This window comes from Pelobates fuscus, chromosome 2, assembly GCF_036172605.1.
Source record: "Pelobates fuscus isolate aPelFus1 chromosome 2, aPelFus1.pri, whole genome shotgun sequence".
Lineage (NCBI taxonomy): Eukaryota > Metazoa > Chordata > Amphibia > Anura > Pelobatidae > Pelobates > Pelobates fuscus.
This window is the reverse complement of record NC_086318.1, coordinates 156,194,390-156,213,258: the sequence shown is the minus strand read 5'-3', so window position 1 is coordinate 156,213,258 and position 18,869 is coordinate 156,194,390. Positions and strand designations below refer to the sequence as shown.

The 18,869-nt window shown below is 45.5% G+C and overlaps 1 protein-coding gene across 1 annotated transcript in view; it reads right to left on the bottom strand.

Annotated features, from left to right (window-relative positions):
* The window catches only part of LOC134586925 (matrix metalloproteinase-23-like), a 41,368-nt gene that overhangs the window by 12,523 nt on the left and 9,976 nt on the right, over positions 1–18,869 (bottom strand). The window contains exons 3-4 of the mRNA XM_063442879.1: positions 10,940–11,076; positions 384–551 (exon numbers count right to left, since the gene is read on the bottom strand). Of these exons, the coding sequence (XP_063298949.1) occupies positions 384–551; positions 10,940–11,076 (305 nt within the window). The remainder of the gene's footprint in view (positions 1–383; positions 552–10,939; positions 11,077–18,869) is intronic.

Genomic DNA, 18,869 nt, shown 5'->3' with positions numbered 1-18,869 from the left:
AGCTGTGACTTTAAATAGGTTGGTGAATTTTTCCAAATCATCTCTTTTTGTCTACATTTTGCAAATCAGTTTTCACTTCTCTACAATTTGGTGTTTATCGAACTGAACCCAGAATGTTTGGACAGTAAAACATTGCCAGAAAATTGATATAGCAATTAGCAATTTTAGTAACCATTGGCTATTCATGAAACCATAATGATTTAAAACATGCTTAATGGTAAATTACTTACATTACCAAATGCAGAGGTTATTAATTTACTTACAGTGAGTATTCGGATAACTTTCCAAGGAGAGTGATGAATATTTTCACACTTCGTAAATACACTTGTAGAGGAGAAGAAATGCTTTAAAGGTAAACGTTATGTGTCAAAATTTATATTTACCCTGTTTCCAGCTAAAGCGTGACGGTCCAAGTACCCAGAACTCATGGTTGTCAAAATGAATCTCTCCGCGAGGAGGCAGGAAAGCATGAGCAAGCTCCCCATTCAGACCATCAAAGCAGGGGTGTAATGATGAGAACCAGCAATCACTATGATTAAATGTGTAAAAACCTAAAATAAGATGTCTCAATAAGCAGAATAAAACACTGGATATGTACAGTATATACTTGAACAGGCTTATTAATTGGTCTGGGGTGTTAGTTGGTAGCCTTGCTGAAAGATGACATGATTAGAAATCTGATTTATGCCTTCATTTAAAAAGCCTTCCGAATTATTTAATGCTGTCCAAATTATTTATTATTATTATTATTATTTTATTATTTATATAGCGCCATCAGATTCCGCAGCGCTGTACAATGGGTGGACTAATGGACATGTTATTGTAACCAGACAACTGGACGTACAGGAACAGAGGGGTGGAGGGCCCTGCTCAATGAGCTTACATTCTAGAGGGAGTGGGGTATAGTGACACAAAGGGTAAAATTAGGGGGTAAAAAGTAGGTTGTTAGAAAAGTATTAATTGGTGCTTAGAAGGTAATCTTTGACAGTTGCAGGAGAGGAGTCATGGAGGGTGGGGGATTAAAACCTGCTAACAGTTTAATTGATATGCTTTCTTGAAGAAGTGAGTTTTCAATTAATTTTTGAATGAGTGGAGACTGGGTGAAATTCTTACGGCGAAGGGAAAGGAGTTCCACAGAAGAGGTGCAGCCCTGGAAAAGTCTTGGAGGCGAGCGTTAGAGGTGGGAGTACGGACTAAGGATATACGTAGGTCTTTGGAAGAACGTAGAGGCCTCGACAGGACATACTTGTGTATTAGGGAGGATAGGTAGGTTGGAGCAGCATTATGAAGGGACTTGTAAGCAAGCACCAGAATTTTAAATTGAGCCCTATATCTAACTGGAAGCCAATGCAGGGACTGACAGAGTGGCGTGAGAGGTGCAGGCGGACAGGAAAATTAGTTGCGCCGCCGCATTCATTATAGATTGCAGTGGTGAAATCTTGGAACACGTAAGACCACTGAGAAGAGTATTGCAGTAGTCTAGGCGAGAGAGAACAAGAGCATGGACCAGCACCTTAGCCGCATCTGGGGTTAAATAGTGGCGGATGTGCGCTATGTTTTTGAGATGGAAGCGACAGGATTTGACGATTGATTGGACATGAGGGGTGAAGGAGAGGTTGGAGTCAAAAAGAACACCCAGGCAGCGAGCCTGTGAGGTAGAGGTGATGGTAGCGCCATTGACTTGGAGGGAGACAGACACGGGAGTAGTAACACTTGAGGGAGGAAAGACTAGAAGTTCTGTTTTGGACAAGTTGAGTTTATGGAAGTGAGCAGCCATCCATTTGGAAATCGAAGAGAGGCAGTCAGAGACACAAGTCAAGATGGGCAAAGAGAGATCAGGAGAGGACAGGTAGTGTCATCCGCATAGAAATGATAACGGAAGCCAAAGGAGCTGGTGAGTTTACCAAGGGAGGCAGTGTAGACAGAGAACAGTAGGGGACCAAGGACAGAACCTTGGGGGACACCGACAGAGTGGTTGGGGGAAGAGGCAGAGTCAGAGAAAGAAACACTGAAAGAGCGCTGGGAGAGGTAGGAGGAACACCAGGAGAGAGCAGTATTCCGTAGACCAAAATTCCGGAGAATGCAAAGAAGATGTTGATGATCAACAGTGTCAAAGGCAGCAGAAAGATCAAGGAGAATTAGGATAGACTAATGGCCGCAAGATATAGCAGCAATTAAAATGTTGGATACTTTGGTCACAGCCGTTTCGACAGAATGACCAGTACTGAATCTAGACTGAAGGGGGTCAAGCAGAGAGTTGGTTTCGAGAAAGTCAGTCAGTCTGGTGTGCACCACTCTCTCGAGGATCTTGGAGGCAAATGGCAGTAGCGAGATGGGGCGGTAGTTGGATGGGGAGTTGGGGTCAAGGCTGGGCTTTTTCAGAATTGGGGTTACAGTTGCATGTTTGAAGGGTGAGGGAAATGTGCCAGAGGAAAGGGAGAGATTGAACATTTTAGTGAGGGGAAGAGCAAGAGAGGGAGACATGGTGCGGATGAGATATGAAGGAATAGGATCGAGGGAACAGGTGGTGGAGCGGGAGGACCGGAGCAGAGCAGAAACCTCTTCTGCTGTAGCAGGTGTCAATGAGTGTAGAGTGGTGGAGGGAGTGGGGTTGGGTGATGTAATGGTAGGGGAAGGAGAGAAATTAGCGATCTTTTCTCTGGTTGTAGAGATCTTATCAGTGAAGTGAGATGCAAAGTTTGTGGCGGACAAGGTGGTAGAACGAGGGGGATTAAAAGGGCGAAGAAGAGCATCAAACATGTGAAATAGGTGTTTGGGTTGATGGGACAGTGTACTTATGAGGATATTAAAGTAATTTACTTTTGCAGCGTAGAGAGCCAGGCTGTAGGAGCACAGCATAAATTTATAGTGGAGGAAGTCAGATGCAAAGTGAGACTTTCTCCAGCAGCATTCAGCAGCTCTAGAACATTTTTGGAGGTGACAGGTCAGCTTAGTGTGCCAGGGTTGTAATTGGGGGGAGCTTGCTGTGTTTAATTGTAGGGAGGTGCCATGATGTCGAGTTGAGAGGAGAGAGTTGAGTTGTAGAGTGAGGTAGCCGAGTTAGGGCAAGTTAGATTTGAGATGGGTAAAAGGAGAGTATTGAGTTTGGTGGAGAACTGCTGGAGATCAAGGCAGTTGAGGTTTCTGATTGGAGAGTTGAGGGTGGTGAAATTATGGGACTGGGTATGCTGATGTCAAATGTTAGTAGATGGTGGTCAGACAAAGGAAATGGAACATTGGAGAGATTAGAGGTCAAGAGTGTTTCCTGCTGTATGAGTTGCTGAAGTCGACAACTGCGTGAGGACAAAGGAGGAGGTTACAGAGAGCAGACGGGAGGCATCAGGGCTGTTGAGGTTTTTGATTGGGATGTTAAAGTCCCCAAGTATGAGGGAGGGAGTGCTAGAGGATAGAAAGTGGGGTAGCCAGGAAGAAAAGTGTTCAATGAATAGCCTAGGATGACCAGGGGGAGAGCTAGATGATGGCAATTCTTAAAGGAGTGGGAGTAAAAAGGTGGACATTGTGAACTTCAAAGGAAGTAAAGGAAGGGGCAGGGAGGATAGGTTGAAAGGTACATTGAGGGGAGAGAAGGATGCCTACACCGCCTCCTTTACCGTAGAGTCTGGGAGTGTGGGAGAATTGTAGTTCACCGAAACATAAAGAAGCGGGAGTAGCGGTATCAGAGGGGGACAGCCAGGTTTCAGTGAGTGTCAATAATGTGAGTGAGTTAGAGATGACAAGGTCATGTATAGTTGTTGATTTAATAATACTACAGATTGAATGGGCGTTCCAGAGTGCACACTGAATGTTGGTAAAGGATGATAAACTGCAGGGTATGTGGATGAGGTTTGTGTGGTTACTGGTTGTCTTAGTGTGAGCAGACGAGGTGAAGGGCCCTGGGTTGGGTGAGACATTACCAGCTGCTAGAAGTAGGAGTAGAGATAGTGACAGAATGTGTGAATGGGTTTTATATGAGCAGGGTCTAGGATGAGATTGATTTAGAGCGGGAGAGAGAGAATAGAGAAATGAGTGCAGGGCTTGAGATGAGAGAAGGGGAGAGGGAAGCAGAGAGGGATTAATGTTAATGTAATTGTTGAGGGAAGTGGGTGTAAGGAGATATTTTGATGCTGAGGGAGATGAGAGATAAGGAGAAGAGGAGATGATAGAGCATTGCTCCCATGAGTAGGCACTCACCCCTGAACAGTAGGGGGTCCTATTGTCCTTCCCCCGGCCCCTGGTGGCCATAAATAACAATGGGGGGACCTATTGTTTCCACCCCCCCGGCCCCCTCCCCTGAGCAGCGGGTGGGGGCCATAAATGATAATGAGGGGGGACACCTATTGTCCATCCCCCCACGGCCTTCATCCCTGAGCGGCGGGTGGGGGTCATAAATGATAATGAGGGGGGGGACCTATTGTCCTCTCCCCGGCCTCCACCCCTAAACGGCGGGTGGGGGCCATAAATAACAATGGGGGAGACCTACTGTCCTCCCCCCCCGGCCCCCACCCCTGAGCGGTGGGTGGGGGCCCTAAAGGATAACGAGGGGGGGGACCTATTGTCCTCCCCCCCCGGCCCACATCCCTGAGCGGTGGGTGGGGGCATAAATGCTAATGAGGGGGGCCTATTGTCCCCCCCCGCCCCATCCCTGAGCGGTGGGTGGGAGCCATAAATGATAATGAGGGGGGACACCTATTGTCCTCCCCCCGGCCCCCATCCCTGAGCGGCGGGTGGGGGCCATAAATGATAATGGGGGGGGGACCTATTGTCCTCCCCCCCGGCCTCCACCCCTTAGCGGCGGGTGGAACCATAAATGATAATGAGGGGGGGGGGAAACCTATTGTCCTCCACCCCTGAGCAGCAGATGGAGGCCATAAATGATAATGGGGGGACCTATTGTCCTCCCCCCCTCTGGCCCCCACCCATGAGTGGTGGGGGCCATAAATGCTAATGAGGGGGAACACCTATTGTCGCCCCCACCCCTGAGTGGTGGGTGGGGGCCATAAATGATAATGGGGGGACCTATTGTCTTCCTCCCGGCCCCCATCCCTGAGCGGCGGGTGGGGGCCATAAATGATAATGAGGGGGGGGACCTATTGTCCTCCTCCTCCCCGGCCTCCACCCCTGAGTGAAGGGTGGGGGCCATAAATAACAATGGGGGGAACTACTGTCCCTCCCCCAGCCCCCACCCCTGAGCGACGGGTGGGGGCCATAAATGATAATGAGTGGGGGGAAACCTATTGTCCTCCCCCCTCGGCCCCCACCCTTAAGTGGCGGGTGGGGGCCCTAAGGGATAATGAGGGGGGGACCTATTGTTCCCCACCCCAGCCCCCACCCCTGAGTGGTGGGTAGTAGCCATAAATAACAATGAGGGAGGGGGACCTATTGTCCTCCCCCACCGACTCCTCGTTTTTATTTGGCCTTTTTTGGGGATGAAAAATAAAGATTTTAGAAAAAAGAAGACATCAAATGGTAAGTTTTTTGTTTTTTTTTACAGGTAGTTAGTTATTGTATTCCCCCCTCACTATTTTTAGGGTGAGGGGGGTAGGTAGGGGATTCTTTTTTATTTGGGTTGGGGGGTGACTAGGGGCTTGGAAAAGGGGCATTTAAATTTAGGGCCCCCACCCGCCGTTCAGTGGTAGGGGGCCGGGGGGTGGGGGGGGGACAATAAGTATATCTTCAACTCCAGCGTCATTGCAAGTTGGAATCAGAGGCCAGCAGCGCTCTGACTCAATGCCAGCGCTTCAGCTGGCGTGGTGGTGTACTCCTCAAGTTCCAACATCACTGAAAGGCTGTCCTCCCTGTTCTCAACTTCCGGCGTTGCTGCAAGTTGGGGGCAGAGACCAGTGGTCCTCTCTCCTGATGCCAGCTCTTCTGCTGGGGTTACACTTTCCCGCTGAGGAAAAAGACCAACTGCCTCCTCTCCCTGTAACGCAAACTTCAGCTGGGGAGGGAGATCGACTACCTCTATTCCCAGTAACTCAATCTGCTGCTAAAGGGGGGGACCGACAACCTCTACCTGTGCTGCATGAGTTTCCATGCCAGGAGGTGGGAGATCTGGGATGGCTGCCCAGTATCCTCGTGATTCAGGTGTGGAGAATACGGTTCCTTCCACATCTACCTGACCAACATATTCAGATGTAAGGTCTATTAAATCTCCAGTCTCTGGTACCTGCTGCTGTGCAGAGTCAAACAGTTGCTTGTAATCCAGTTCAAGCTCCCACTCCATGGTGGCCAGGTGGGTCAAATCACGTTCCAGGTCATTTGCTTCTGAGAGATCCAGTAGTTGTTCCCTATTTTCCCTTATGTCATAAAGCCGGGACCTCTCAGGACTTCCCAATTCAATTTTATCCTCAAAGGCCTCCCACAATAGGCCACGGCCATCATAGTCCTCACCCTCTGGAGGCTCATCATCTGCTTGAAATGGGTACTGCTGGACTGCATACCACCTTAAGGCCCGGTAAGAATCATCCAGCCACAATTCTTTCTGTACCAGCTCCTCTAATTTAAACACCCATTCCGCCAGGGGCTGCTCTCCCAAGAATTGCATCCGCAAATCAACTTGATCCCAAAATCGTTACATAATGGTTGGGAGGGATTCTCCCCGGAGACAACAAACCTCCTCAAGAAAATTGTTCCAGAGATCCCGACAGATCGAGTCCTGCCAGTTCACCCTTTGTTAAGAAAGGGCTATCGTACTGGGACAGAGCTGCTTGTAGCCTCTGCTGTAACTCCTCCTCAGATGGGGATGCTGCACGGGTGCTAGCTCTATCCATTTCCATGAATTCCAGAAAGCACAGTGGGATCCCAGTAGAGGCGCCGGTGTCCAGGGACATTTCTCCAGCTGCTAGGAAGCCATCCCATCGCTGCCAACCAATGTAACGGAGCTCCAGTACTCCGACCGAGTACCTCCGCCAAGTCTGCTTCCTTGTAGCTATCAGGGACCCTGAAACACTTCAGACCCAGACGCCGAGGCTTGACTGGGATCACTTAGGGCCTTTTCCACCCTGGACCAAACACCAGATGACACATGGTGAAGGTTAAACAGCAACCCTCTAATGAATACAGCACACAAAGTTTAAGCCCCCAACAGCCTAATTTACATACAATGGGTTACATAGATTACTATAGTACAAGGAAGGGTGGGGTCAGACAATAGCAAGGGCTGATGGGAGATTGAGGAGGGATAGAGCAGCAAGATTAAACTGGTCTGGCAGTGTCCCTGGGACAACGCCCTGCTGAGGAAACAATAGGACAGGAAAAAGGGGGGAGGGGGAGATGCACAGACCAGCATTCAACATACCCTGCACAAATAATAGACACAATGTGACAAAACACAATAGGAATTTGGGAGCCCACCCAGAGTGTCTGTCTTCCATCCCCAGTGATGGTGACTACCATCACAACCACATTGTCTTTCATGGCCCCCACCCGCCGCGCAGGGGTGGGAGCTGGGGGGGAGGACAATAGGTCCCTCCCCATTACCATTTATGGCCCTCACCCACTGCTCAGGGGTGGGAGCCGAAGGGAGGAGGACAATAGATCCCCCCCCTCATTGTTATTTATGGCCCCCACCCACCGCTCAGGGGTGGGGGCCGGATAGAGGACAATAGGTCCCCTACCATTGTTATTTATGGCCCCCACCCACCGCTCAGGGCATAGAGGCCTAGAAGGGACATATTTGTATATTAGTGAGGATATGTAGGTCAGAGCAGCATTATGTTGAGATTTGTAAGTATCAGGATTTTAAATTAAGTCTTATATCTTACGGGAAGCCAATGTAGGGACTGGCAATAGGGAGAGGCGTGGGAGCTGTGGGCAGACAGGAAGATGAGCCTCACTGCCTCATTCATTATAGACTGTAACGGGGCAAGTTGGGAAGACAGACCACTGAATAGAGGATTACTGCAGTCAAGGCGAGAGAGGACAGCGGCATGGACAAGCACCTTTGCCGTATCAGGCATTAAATAGGGTCGGATGACAACACGTTTTTGTGATGGAAGAGGCAGGATTTGGCGATTGATTGGACATGAGGGGTGAAGGAGATGTCGGACAGGAAATCAGCAGGCATACAGTTGGAAATAGCAGAGAGGCAGTCAGAGACACGAGCCAAGAGGGGTGGTAAGAAATCAGGGGAGGACAGAAAATGTGCGTGTCATCCACATATAAATGATACTGGAAGCTGAAGGAACTGATGAGTTTATAATCTGATTTTCAGTGAAATATTTACATACGAACAGAAATGAGATACTTCAACAATTCATTACTAGTATCAATGCTTCAGGGTGATTCATTTAAAAAATATATTGCCAAGCATCATATTCAAATCCAATATATAATTTAGAGAAATAGTTGTAGGAATATATTGTAGGAAAATATAGAAGAAGGGGTATAAAGTATGGGCTAACAAAAGGGGGTTGAAATAGATCCCACAGCTCACATTCTGTAGTAACTTTTTCCAGATATATTCAAATGTTTTGAGGGTGCCCAGATTTCTATGGAACATTTATTTTTATTTTTCAGTGGTGTTCAGAAGTTAGAATGTGAAGCATAATGTTCAAAGAACAAAATGTAGACTGGGGAAATATATTGACTTGAGAGTTACTGCATGTGGACGTATGTTAAGCCAGGTGGGTACTTTGATGAATTCTTATACTATGTTCTAAAACGAGAGTAGTGGACAAGATGGTGTTTAGCCTGGCAGCGAGAAAGGCTGCTTAGGTATTTTCCCATTGCAATTAATTAATGATATTGGTCAAAAATTTGAGCTAACATCAGGGTACCGAATAGCTGCCAATACTTGAAACACAGAAACACAGAAACATAGAATGTGACTGCAGATAAAGAACCATTCAGCCCATCTACTCTGCCCAATTGACTAAATGCTTTCATTAATCCATGGCCTTCTCTTTTATCTTGGATATCATTATGCCTATCCCATGCATGCTTAAACTCCCCCATTGTGTTAACCTGTACCACTTTATCCACTACCCTCTCAGTAAAGTAATACTTCCTGATATTATTTTTAAACCTTTGTCCCTCTAATTTAAGACTGTCCTCTTGTTGTGGTAGTTTTTCTTCTTTTAAATATAGTCTCCTCCTTTACTGTGTTGATTCCCTTTATGTATTTAAATGTTTCTATCATATCCCCCCTGTCTTGTCTTTCCTCCAAGCTATACATGTTAAGATCCTTTAACCTTTCCTGGTAAGTTTTATCCTGTAATCCATGAACCAGTTTAGGAGCCCTTCTCTGAACTTTCTCAAGTATCAATATCCTTCTGAAGATACGGTCTCCAGTACTGTGTACAATACTCCAAGTGGGGTCTCACCAGTGTTCTGTACAATAGCATGAGCACTTCTCTCTTTCTACTGCTAATACCTCTCCCTATACAACCAAGTATTCTGGCAGCTTCTCCTGCTGCTCTATTTCATTGTCTGCCTATCTTTATGTCATATGAAATAATTACTATAAAATCCCTTTCCTTAGCTGTTGAGGTTAGGACTCTATCACATATTCTATACTCTGTGCATGGGTTTTTATGCCTATGATGCATTATCTTGCACTTAGCCACATTAAATAACAGTTGCCACAGCTCTGACCATTTTTCTAGTTTATCTAAATCATTTGCCATTTGGCTTATCCCTCCTGGAACCTCCTGGTTGCAAATCTTTGTATCATCTGCAAAAAGACATACCTTACCATCAAGATCTTCTGCAATATTATTAATAAAAATATTAATGAGAACGGGTCCAAGTACAGATCCCTGAGGTACCCCACTGGTGACAAGACCATGCTTCGAATATACTTCATTGACTACAACCCTCTGTTGCCTGCCCAACCCATTCAACAATATTGGAATCCAAACAGATTGCAGTTTGTTGATAAGTCTTTTATGTGCGACAGTGTCAATAGTTGCATAATGCCAAGAGATTTTAATTTGTTAGAAAAAAATACAAAAAAACCCAAAACAGTTAGGTGAGGGAAGATCAGTCATGGAACAGAGCTAATAGTTTAAAAATCAATCAGTGCTAGGTAAATTGTTGAATTACTTTATTGCTTACATTTGATATTTGGCAGTTCTACCTACAGGCCAGATTTGTTGCTGGAATAAGAACTTCTAGTAGGTGAAAGAGCCATATTTAAGCATCAATTTATTTTTAAAGAGACACTCTAGGCACCATAACCACCTAATCTCATTAAAGTGATTATATTGCCTTGAGTCCCCTAAAGTAGGCTCACTATGTGGTTTTAAACCATTTTTAAACAAGAATAACAGAAGATTTGACTACGTAACGAGTCCTAATTATGTTTTTGATACTATTTGAAACAACTACAGGGCACTCTAGTGCCAGGAAAACGAGTATGCTTTCCTGGCACTAGAGTGGTCCTTTAAATGTTCAGTTGAAGAACTCCAGAGAAAGGAACTGTTGAATGAAGTTGGTGCCTAATTCTTTTGTTGATGAGAGCTTAGTTTACATGCCATTTTTTTACAGTAAAACTGTCATCATTTTTTTTTATTATTATCAAAAATGAATGATTGTATAAATGGCACAGTTCAGTGTTAATCACATTGATAGATGTCCCAAGTTGCTCATCCTAAGGGAACTTAGGATGAGCTAATAGCTGCTTGATCCAAGGAGACATCTGACTGCTATTTTGGGGTCAAGAAGGAATTTTTTCCTAGTTTGTTGCAAAATTGGAAGCGCTTCAGACTGGGTTTTTTGCCTTCTTTTGGATCAACAGCAAAAGCATATGTGAGGAAGGCTGAACTTGATGGACGCAAGTCTCTTTTCAGCTATGTAACTATGTAACTATGTAACATGCAAAAACTTAGAGTAAATTAGATACGATAAAACAAAATAGGGAATTACCTAAGCAATCCACCTACCAGGAGTATCAAGTTGTTCCATGAGCACCACCATATTTATTTACAAACCCACTTACCTATTTTGAGATCTGCATCATGGTGTGGTTGAACGCTATGGAAGGTGAGCGGGGACACTCTGCTCCACATGCGGAAGGCAATTTCAATTGCTTTCTGTGTATCAGCCTTGTTCAGGGTATTTGGGAACTTGACAATTCTGCAGAGGAACATTTAGTCTATGAACTGACTGTACTAGAATTCGTTAGGCATTCTTTTTGAAATAACAATAGCTGTAAATGTTATAAAGTAGATTAGCATAAGACTTCAAAAATTTACCCAATATAAATCTATAATATCATTGCTAAGTTGTCCGTCTTGTATTGCAGAAGCAAAATGTTTCTAATATCAAAGTTCTTCTCATATCCTCTGTGATAGCTGTATCGGTTTATATTTGGTGATTTTACAATTACACATCACATTTTTATAAAAACCCAGTGCTAACCATGTCATTCAAATATTTGTGGATGCAATTACCAAAGATACTTGTCATGATAAATGCAACTTAATCCTTAAGATATAGAATTCAATTACATCTATACATTATGCCAACAGAATTGCTGGCAAATGTGTAGATTTCTCTAAAATCAGAGGTTAAAAACAGCCCTCCCCCCCTCTCATCTCAGTCAGTTCAGTCTGTGTTCTGCATATCTGTCATCAGGGAAACCCTTTCTGTTATCAGGTAAACCCACCTCTGGGCATCTCTCCTACCTGAACTCAGCCTAAGGGAAAGCAATGCCTGCAAGGAGAAGTTGGAATGAGGGACAGGCTGTGTGTGAGAGCACCAGCGGCAGAAACAGTACAGAGAAAGGAGAGGAACAGCCATTTATCTCAGGCTTATCTCAGTTATTTATTGCAGCACCTTTAAACAGGCAATCTGAGAATGGATAGAGAGAACAAATATGTTTTGTTTTACACAAGACCAACAAAAAGTGTATGGTAGTTTTAAAATGTTATGGGAAGCAAATCTGTGCTCCCTAAACTGAGTTAGGCAGGAGAGGTGTGTCTTACAGTAAGTTTAACAACCACTTAAAACACAATTTATGCTCACAGCAGGAGAACCAAATGAAAAAATTAGCTTTAATTAGTATTAAGGGAAGAAACACGTAATTGTATAACATGAGTCAAACCAGATGATGTAAGAAATATATTGAAAGGTTTAAGCATCATAAACAGTGTAAAATGTGAAAAAGTCAGTGTCAGAGCCTAACATGATCGATAAAAATCAATGATGTTTAAAAAATATATATATATACATATATGTTTTGTTAAATTGAAATCTGGTTGCTTTTCTCTCTGTAAATTTTGATTTCTTTATCTAAAAATAGTTTTCTGTTTAAATTACATTTTGTCCAAAGGTTATTCAGCATGAAATATGGATTAAAAACGATAAAACAAGCGAATCACCAGCATGCATAGGAATACAGTAGTTTCAAGATACAAAAACACTATAAAATTATTCAAAAAATTACTATAAAAATTTTAAAAAATATATTTTTTGAACATTTTTATAGTATTTTATTTATCTAATGTTAATTTTATAGCATGACAGGAGGCTTCATATTTGCTTAAGTCTCTTTTTACTAGAACTCCACAGCAGCACATTAACATAGAGATAAAAACACCAGAGACAAAAAAATCAGGAATCTATAAAAGGCTTCTCCCAACTAACTATTTCCTCTTTCTTTGCTGCTCCGCAGACAGTACAGGTCAGAGTACCACTGCCTCCTGTTATATATGGGTGGTTGTGGATATTTTACTGTATTTATATGTTTATTACTGTATTGATTGATTTATTTAGAGGGTATTTTTGCATCTACCTTCTTAGTGCTCTAGTGATTGATTTATTTAGCTATCTGTATTTTCTTCACCTACCTGCTTAGTGCTGTAGTGATTGCTTGATTTATTTACTCTGTCTTTCTGCGTCTACCTTCTTATGGCTGCAGGGATTTACAGGGAGTGCAGAATTATTAGGCAAATGAGTATTTTGACCACATCATCCTCTTTATGCATGTTGTCTTACTCCAAGCTGTATAGGCTCGAAAGCCTACTACCAATTAAGCATATTAGGTGATGTGCATCTCTGTAATGAGAAGGGGTGTGGTCTAATGACATCAACACCCTATATCAGGTGTGCATAATTATTAGGCAACTTCCTTTCCTTTGGCAAAATGGGTCAAAAGAAGGACTTAACAGGCTCAGAAAAGTAAAAAATAGTGAGATATATTGCAGAGGGATGCAGCACTCTTAAAATTGCAAAGCTTCTGAAGCGTGATCATCGAACAATCAAGCGTTTCATTCAAAATAGTCAACAGGGTCGCAAGAAGCGTGTGGAGAAACCAAGGCGCAAAATAACTGCCCATGAACTGAGAAAAGTCAAGCGTGCAGCTGCCAAGATGCCACTTGCCACCAGTTTGGCCATATTTCACAGCTGCAACATCACTGGAGTGCCCAAAAGCACAAGGTGTGCAATACTCAGAGACATGGCCATGGTAAGAAAGGCTGAAAGACGACCACCACTGAACAAGACACACAAGATGAAACGTCAAGACTGGGCCAAGAAATATCTCAAGACTGATTTTTCTAAGGTTTTATGGACTGATGAAATGAGAGTGAGTCTTGATGGGCCAGATGGATGGGCTCGTGGCTGGATTGGTAAAGGGCAGAGAGCTCCAGTCCGACTCAGACGCCAGCAAGGTGGAGGTGGAGTACTGGTTTGGGCTGGTATCATCAAAGATGAGCTTGTGGGGCCTTTTCGGGTTGAGGATGGAGTCAAGCTCAACTCCCAGTCCTACTGCCAGTTTCTGGAAGACACCTTCTTCAAGCAGTGGTACAGGAAGAAGTCTGCATCCTTCAAGAAAAACATGATTTTCATGCAGGACAATGCTCCATCACACGCGTCCAAGTACTCCACAGCGTGGCTGGCAAGAAAGGGTATAAAAGAAGAAAATCTAATGACATGGCCTCCTTGTTCACCTGATCTGAACCCCATTGAGAACCTGTGGTCCATCATCAAATGTGAGATTTACAAGGAGGGAAAACAGTAGACCTCTCTGAACAGGGTCTGGGAGGCTGTGGTTGCTGCTGCACGCAATGTTGATGGTGAACAGATCAAAACACTGACATAATCCATGGATGGCAGGCTTTTGAGTGTCCTTGCAAAGAAAGGTGGCTATAATGGTCACTGATTTGTTTTTGTTATGTTTTTGAATGTCAGAAATGTATATTCGTAAATGTTGAGATGTTATATTGGTTTCACTGGTAAAAATAAATAATTGAAATGGATATATATTTGTTTTTTGTTAAGTTGCCTAATAATTATGCACAGTAATAGCCACCTGCACACACAGATATCCCCCTAAAATAGCTATAACTAAAAACAAACTAAAAACTACTTCCAAAAATATTCAGCTTTGATATTAATGAGTTTTTTGGGTTCATTAAGAACATGGTTGTTGTTCAATAATAAAATTAATCCTCAAAAATACAACTTGCCGAGGGGCGGGGCCTAACCATCATGGCGACTAGACGTGCATCTCAAAAACTCCTGCTTAACGCTGATATAATAAGCGACAGAAAGCTGCATCTGCGGAGAAAAAAGGCGCCACCACACGACAGTAAACACCCTGCAACAGTGGAAGGGCAGGGGGAAGATGAGAGACCCGCTAGAGGCCCGCTGACACCGGGACCGATAGTGAGGCCTAACATGCAACGGGCGGGTGAGACGGCCGCTCTCCCGACCTGGAGGCACTCCAACGAAGCACATAACACAAGCAAGTCCCGTCACCCCCCCCTATGGACCGGTGGGGGAGATCCCGGTCCGTCCAGCGGAGGCTACCCCAGGCGTGCTGAGGTGTCACAGACTGCCTTGGGGGAAGAAAATGAGCACGAAGCTTCAGCCAAGATGGCCGACGCTACAGATACCGAGCGTCCCATCAAAGAGGCAGACGACATACAAGCAAGGCTGGACAAACACTTTGCAAGGTTCTGGAGGGAACTGGAGCGCAGGCTACACATACCTGCCCCACTACTCAGTGCCGTCGTCCCAGAGCGGAACCTGCGACTACCCAGACGAACTGCGACCCACCGCACGGACAGCCGACCGGTACCACAAATGAGGAAGAGGCCACTGGGGATGACTAAGGCCCGACACCGGCAAAGACAACGAACTGCGCGTCAGAGACCCCAAGAGAGGGATTCCCGACCATCAGTCACAGCACCGCAGACCAGCTACCGCCACACTACTGATCGGAGAGCCCCAGGAAAGGGAGTTCAGGGTCCTCCACACAGTCCCCGGGCATCAAAGCTCCACCGGGCATCCACAATAGTACCGGCAGTGAGGGCCCCAAAATGGCGGAGACGCAAGCGGCGGAACTCACCTGCACTAAAAGCAGCACGGTGGTCGCAGATATCACAGTCCAAGCCTGAACCTAGCAACAAGCCGAGGGTGTTGTGGAGAGCCCTGCTCACGGTCTCTGATCAAACCTGCTTACTCTCACCTGGGTCCCAGAGCCTGAAGTGTCCCTGCATACTCATGCACTCTGATCTACCAACTATTGGCATAGGTTGACTGTAGACTTATTCCTCATCACTCTGGCTGCCTCTCACAAATACAGCCCAAGTACCAGTAACCATTTTCTGGCAGATATCCACTCACCTACTAGGCACTTACACCTCTATACTTACTCCCTATCTAACCAAGCAACCTGCTTAGAGCCTCCTAGGGGCAGCATGCCATTAGTTCTTCTGTTGAGATAAGCCTGTTACAAATTCAAAGTATGGTACCATTACTGTTTTAACTTCTCTTTAGCTGCAGACATGTTAGATTGCACACTGATCCACTTAATACTCTCACCATATGTCAACGCAATAGTTCTCTCTACAATTGCCATATTACTGTCCCAAACTACAAAACAATGTGTTGATTGTTTATGCTGTTGTGGCAATAAAAACTCACCTGTAGGAACGAAAGTTCCCCTTTAAATTTGACTAGCAGGCAATATCAGCGCTGACCTAACTCAATCAGCCCATATAAACCTGTTAAACTAGTATATACGATAAACGTTGATCTTCAACTTCATATACAACCATAGTATGCTATGCAGCATTCAGCTCTTAGAATGGCCTGTTTAGTATAAGCCTTATCCTAACACTCAGTGAAAGCACAGGTACCAGAATAGGCATGCTATGCAATTCTTAAATCGAGGTTAACGTATCCTAAAATGCATGTTTTCTTGTTTAACACTACCTTTAAAAAATTGTGCTGTTTCTCTAATGCTACACATTTGTTTAACCATGTTGAAATTCCTGCGCCTGTTTTTGCTGTTGTGGTATGGCAGGCATCATTGTAATTATCTGCACAACAAAAATAAAGAATATAAAAAAAAAAAAAAAATACAACTTGCCTAATAATTCTGCACTCCCTGTATTTGTTTAGAATGTGTTTACCTCCCTACTGCCATTATGATTTATTCATTTAGATTGTATTTTTCTGTCCCTACTTTTTTTCTGTAGGGATGTATTTTCTCTTATGATTTTTCTGCATTTTCCTGTTTTGGCCACCCCTGTCTGGGGATCGTTTTTTTTCTTGGGTTTGGGGGGGTTCCCTTCCTTTCTCTACCTTTTCTGGGTGGCTTTGCACTCCGAGGAGTAACACTCCGGAACACTCCGAGGAGTGGTTAACCCCTCTGCAGTCGGCCAGACGGCCCTGCCTATATGGCGCGGGGGAAGCGATGACCACCTGGATGCGGCAGTGATCACCTTCTTAAAAAGGCAGCCGACTTGGAGGAGTCAGACTCTCTGAGTGGAGAGCAGTCAAGGGCGCATAAGCACTATGGGTAGGATGAAGGCCCGGAACCAGACGCCCAGAAAGATTAGACTCCGGAGAAGTGTCTAGCCCTGATATGATTGACCTTGACGGCCAGACGACACTGCCTATGTGGCGCAGGGATGGAGGTCCCCATAAACCCCCCACCATGGCTGCCATAGCTGAATGGCAGGCGGACCGGTTCCCCTCGGAGGGAGAGGACGATGGGGGTGTGGATTATGATGACGGCCCCTAGTGGCACCATGAGATGTAGAACAAAGTCCACTACAGGGGCCCTGACGACCTTGGAAGAAGAGGTCGTCTCGTGGATCGCCCCTGTTCGACCCTCGATCCATTGCTCATCTGGTTTCTTTGGAATGATCTCTGCCCGATCACCTAGCACCATCGGTGCGTTTCTTGGCCCGTAGACCGCTGGCTTGAGAAGCTCGCAGGATAATTCAAGCGGTATTCCCAGCCGGGCTCCCGAACAAAGTAGCCGCAAACCCAGACTTAGACCCCAATGGGGCACTGCAGTTTTGCTGGTTAAGCACCTGTCTAGTATTCAGTAGATCCTGAGTGCGGCCCACTGCAATGCCTATACTATTAAGTCCGCACTGGAAAGCCGATTGTTCTCCGCTACACGAGTGAGTTGTGCTAGCGGAACATACGAGGAAGTATAAGAGCTGTCCTTTTTTTACATGGAAGTACTTCACGGAGGCTTATCTCAGCTCCAACCCGTACCTTTTATAGGGGATTGGACCCTTGACCCGGAATTTCACACTTGCCTCCACTTTCGGATGACATCCCAGACGGGGCCCCGAGTCTGGGGTGGCAGATGACCCTATCCTAAACGCAGTTTGGACCACTGGAGGTGCTTGGGATAAAGGGATCTGAGCCCCTCGGAGTCCCGGCACGAGTCTAAGATTGAACGTATATTCATTCGTTACTGTGAATTAGACGCGGCCCTCAAGAAACTTCTAGGGACCGCGGGGCCCAGTTCTGGTAAGGTGGCCTCTATTTTCTCCCTGGTGAGATAGGTATCTTGTGCATCAGTCATTTGGGCGACAATACAACCTGGTTGGCAGGTTGGGAGGAATTGAGGACATTCAGGAATACCAGAACCATCTGAAGAGATCTTTTTCGTTTTCCACGCGTTGGGACCCGGACGCGACTCTTCATCAATATAGGACATCTTGCTGTACGGTCTACTTGGACGGGCTTGCCGGACCCCCTGCGAGGTACCTCCCAGACCGAAAGGTCAGACGCTCCCTGCGTTTTCCCTTGTTAGAGTCCCTGGATTTCGTTTTTATATCGACCTCCTCTACATCTCAAGGAGTGGAGTCCTGGAGGGCGGATTGGACGCAAGGGGGTGACCCCTACGCTCTCCTCTGCCCGAGTTCTCGTACATATGGAATAGTTTTCTCTGGGAAGACCCAGTGTCAAGACTTTAGTCCACAGAAGAGGACCCATCAGGCCCTGACCAGTTCGGCTGGATGACGGACCCGTTTGCTCAGCGATGGACGCTTCCCTCCAGGAGTGTTCGACACGGAGATGCGGACGAGTCTCCTCCGTTTGTTTGGTCGCAGGACCTTTCTACAGGTGCCTCGGTCTGCTGGTACTTTGGAATTATGATCTCCATTTCGGCAGAGTCGAACCTAGTTCTTGGATTCCCTGGACCCTTGCTCATTTGATCTCGGGGATTGTGAGACTTTGGTCTGCATGGCGACCCTGACGTAGTTGGATCTCCTAATTTTGCTACCGCATTTACAGGGTTCGGGTATTGTTCGGTCACTTTATTACCGGGGACTGCCATATTAATTAGATTAGGTAGCGCGTACGACTGTTGTCGGCGGACCTCGCTCTGCTTAGAATTCCCTTTACGATTCCTGAGGATGGGTATTCATCTCCCCAGGGGGTACAAGCATTTTTGTCATGCTCCTATGGTGGGTTCTGTCGGCTTTTGCCCATTCACTGATTCTGGATTTATTTCCGTTATTATACCTTGTTTTTCTTTCAGATGGGTTCGGCGGTTTGGACCTTAGTTGTCTATCACCCTTAGTCGGACCCGAGGGTCATATTCTTACTTTGGTAGCACTCCCACCTTTAGGCGGCGTTCGACGTCAGCATTTGTTTAAATGGTTCTTCCC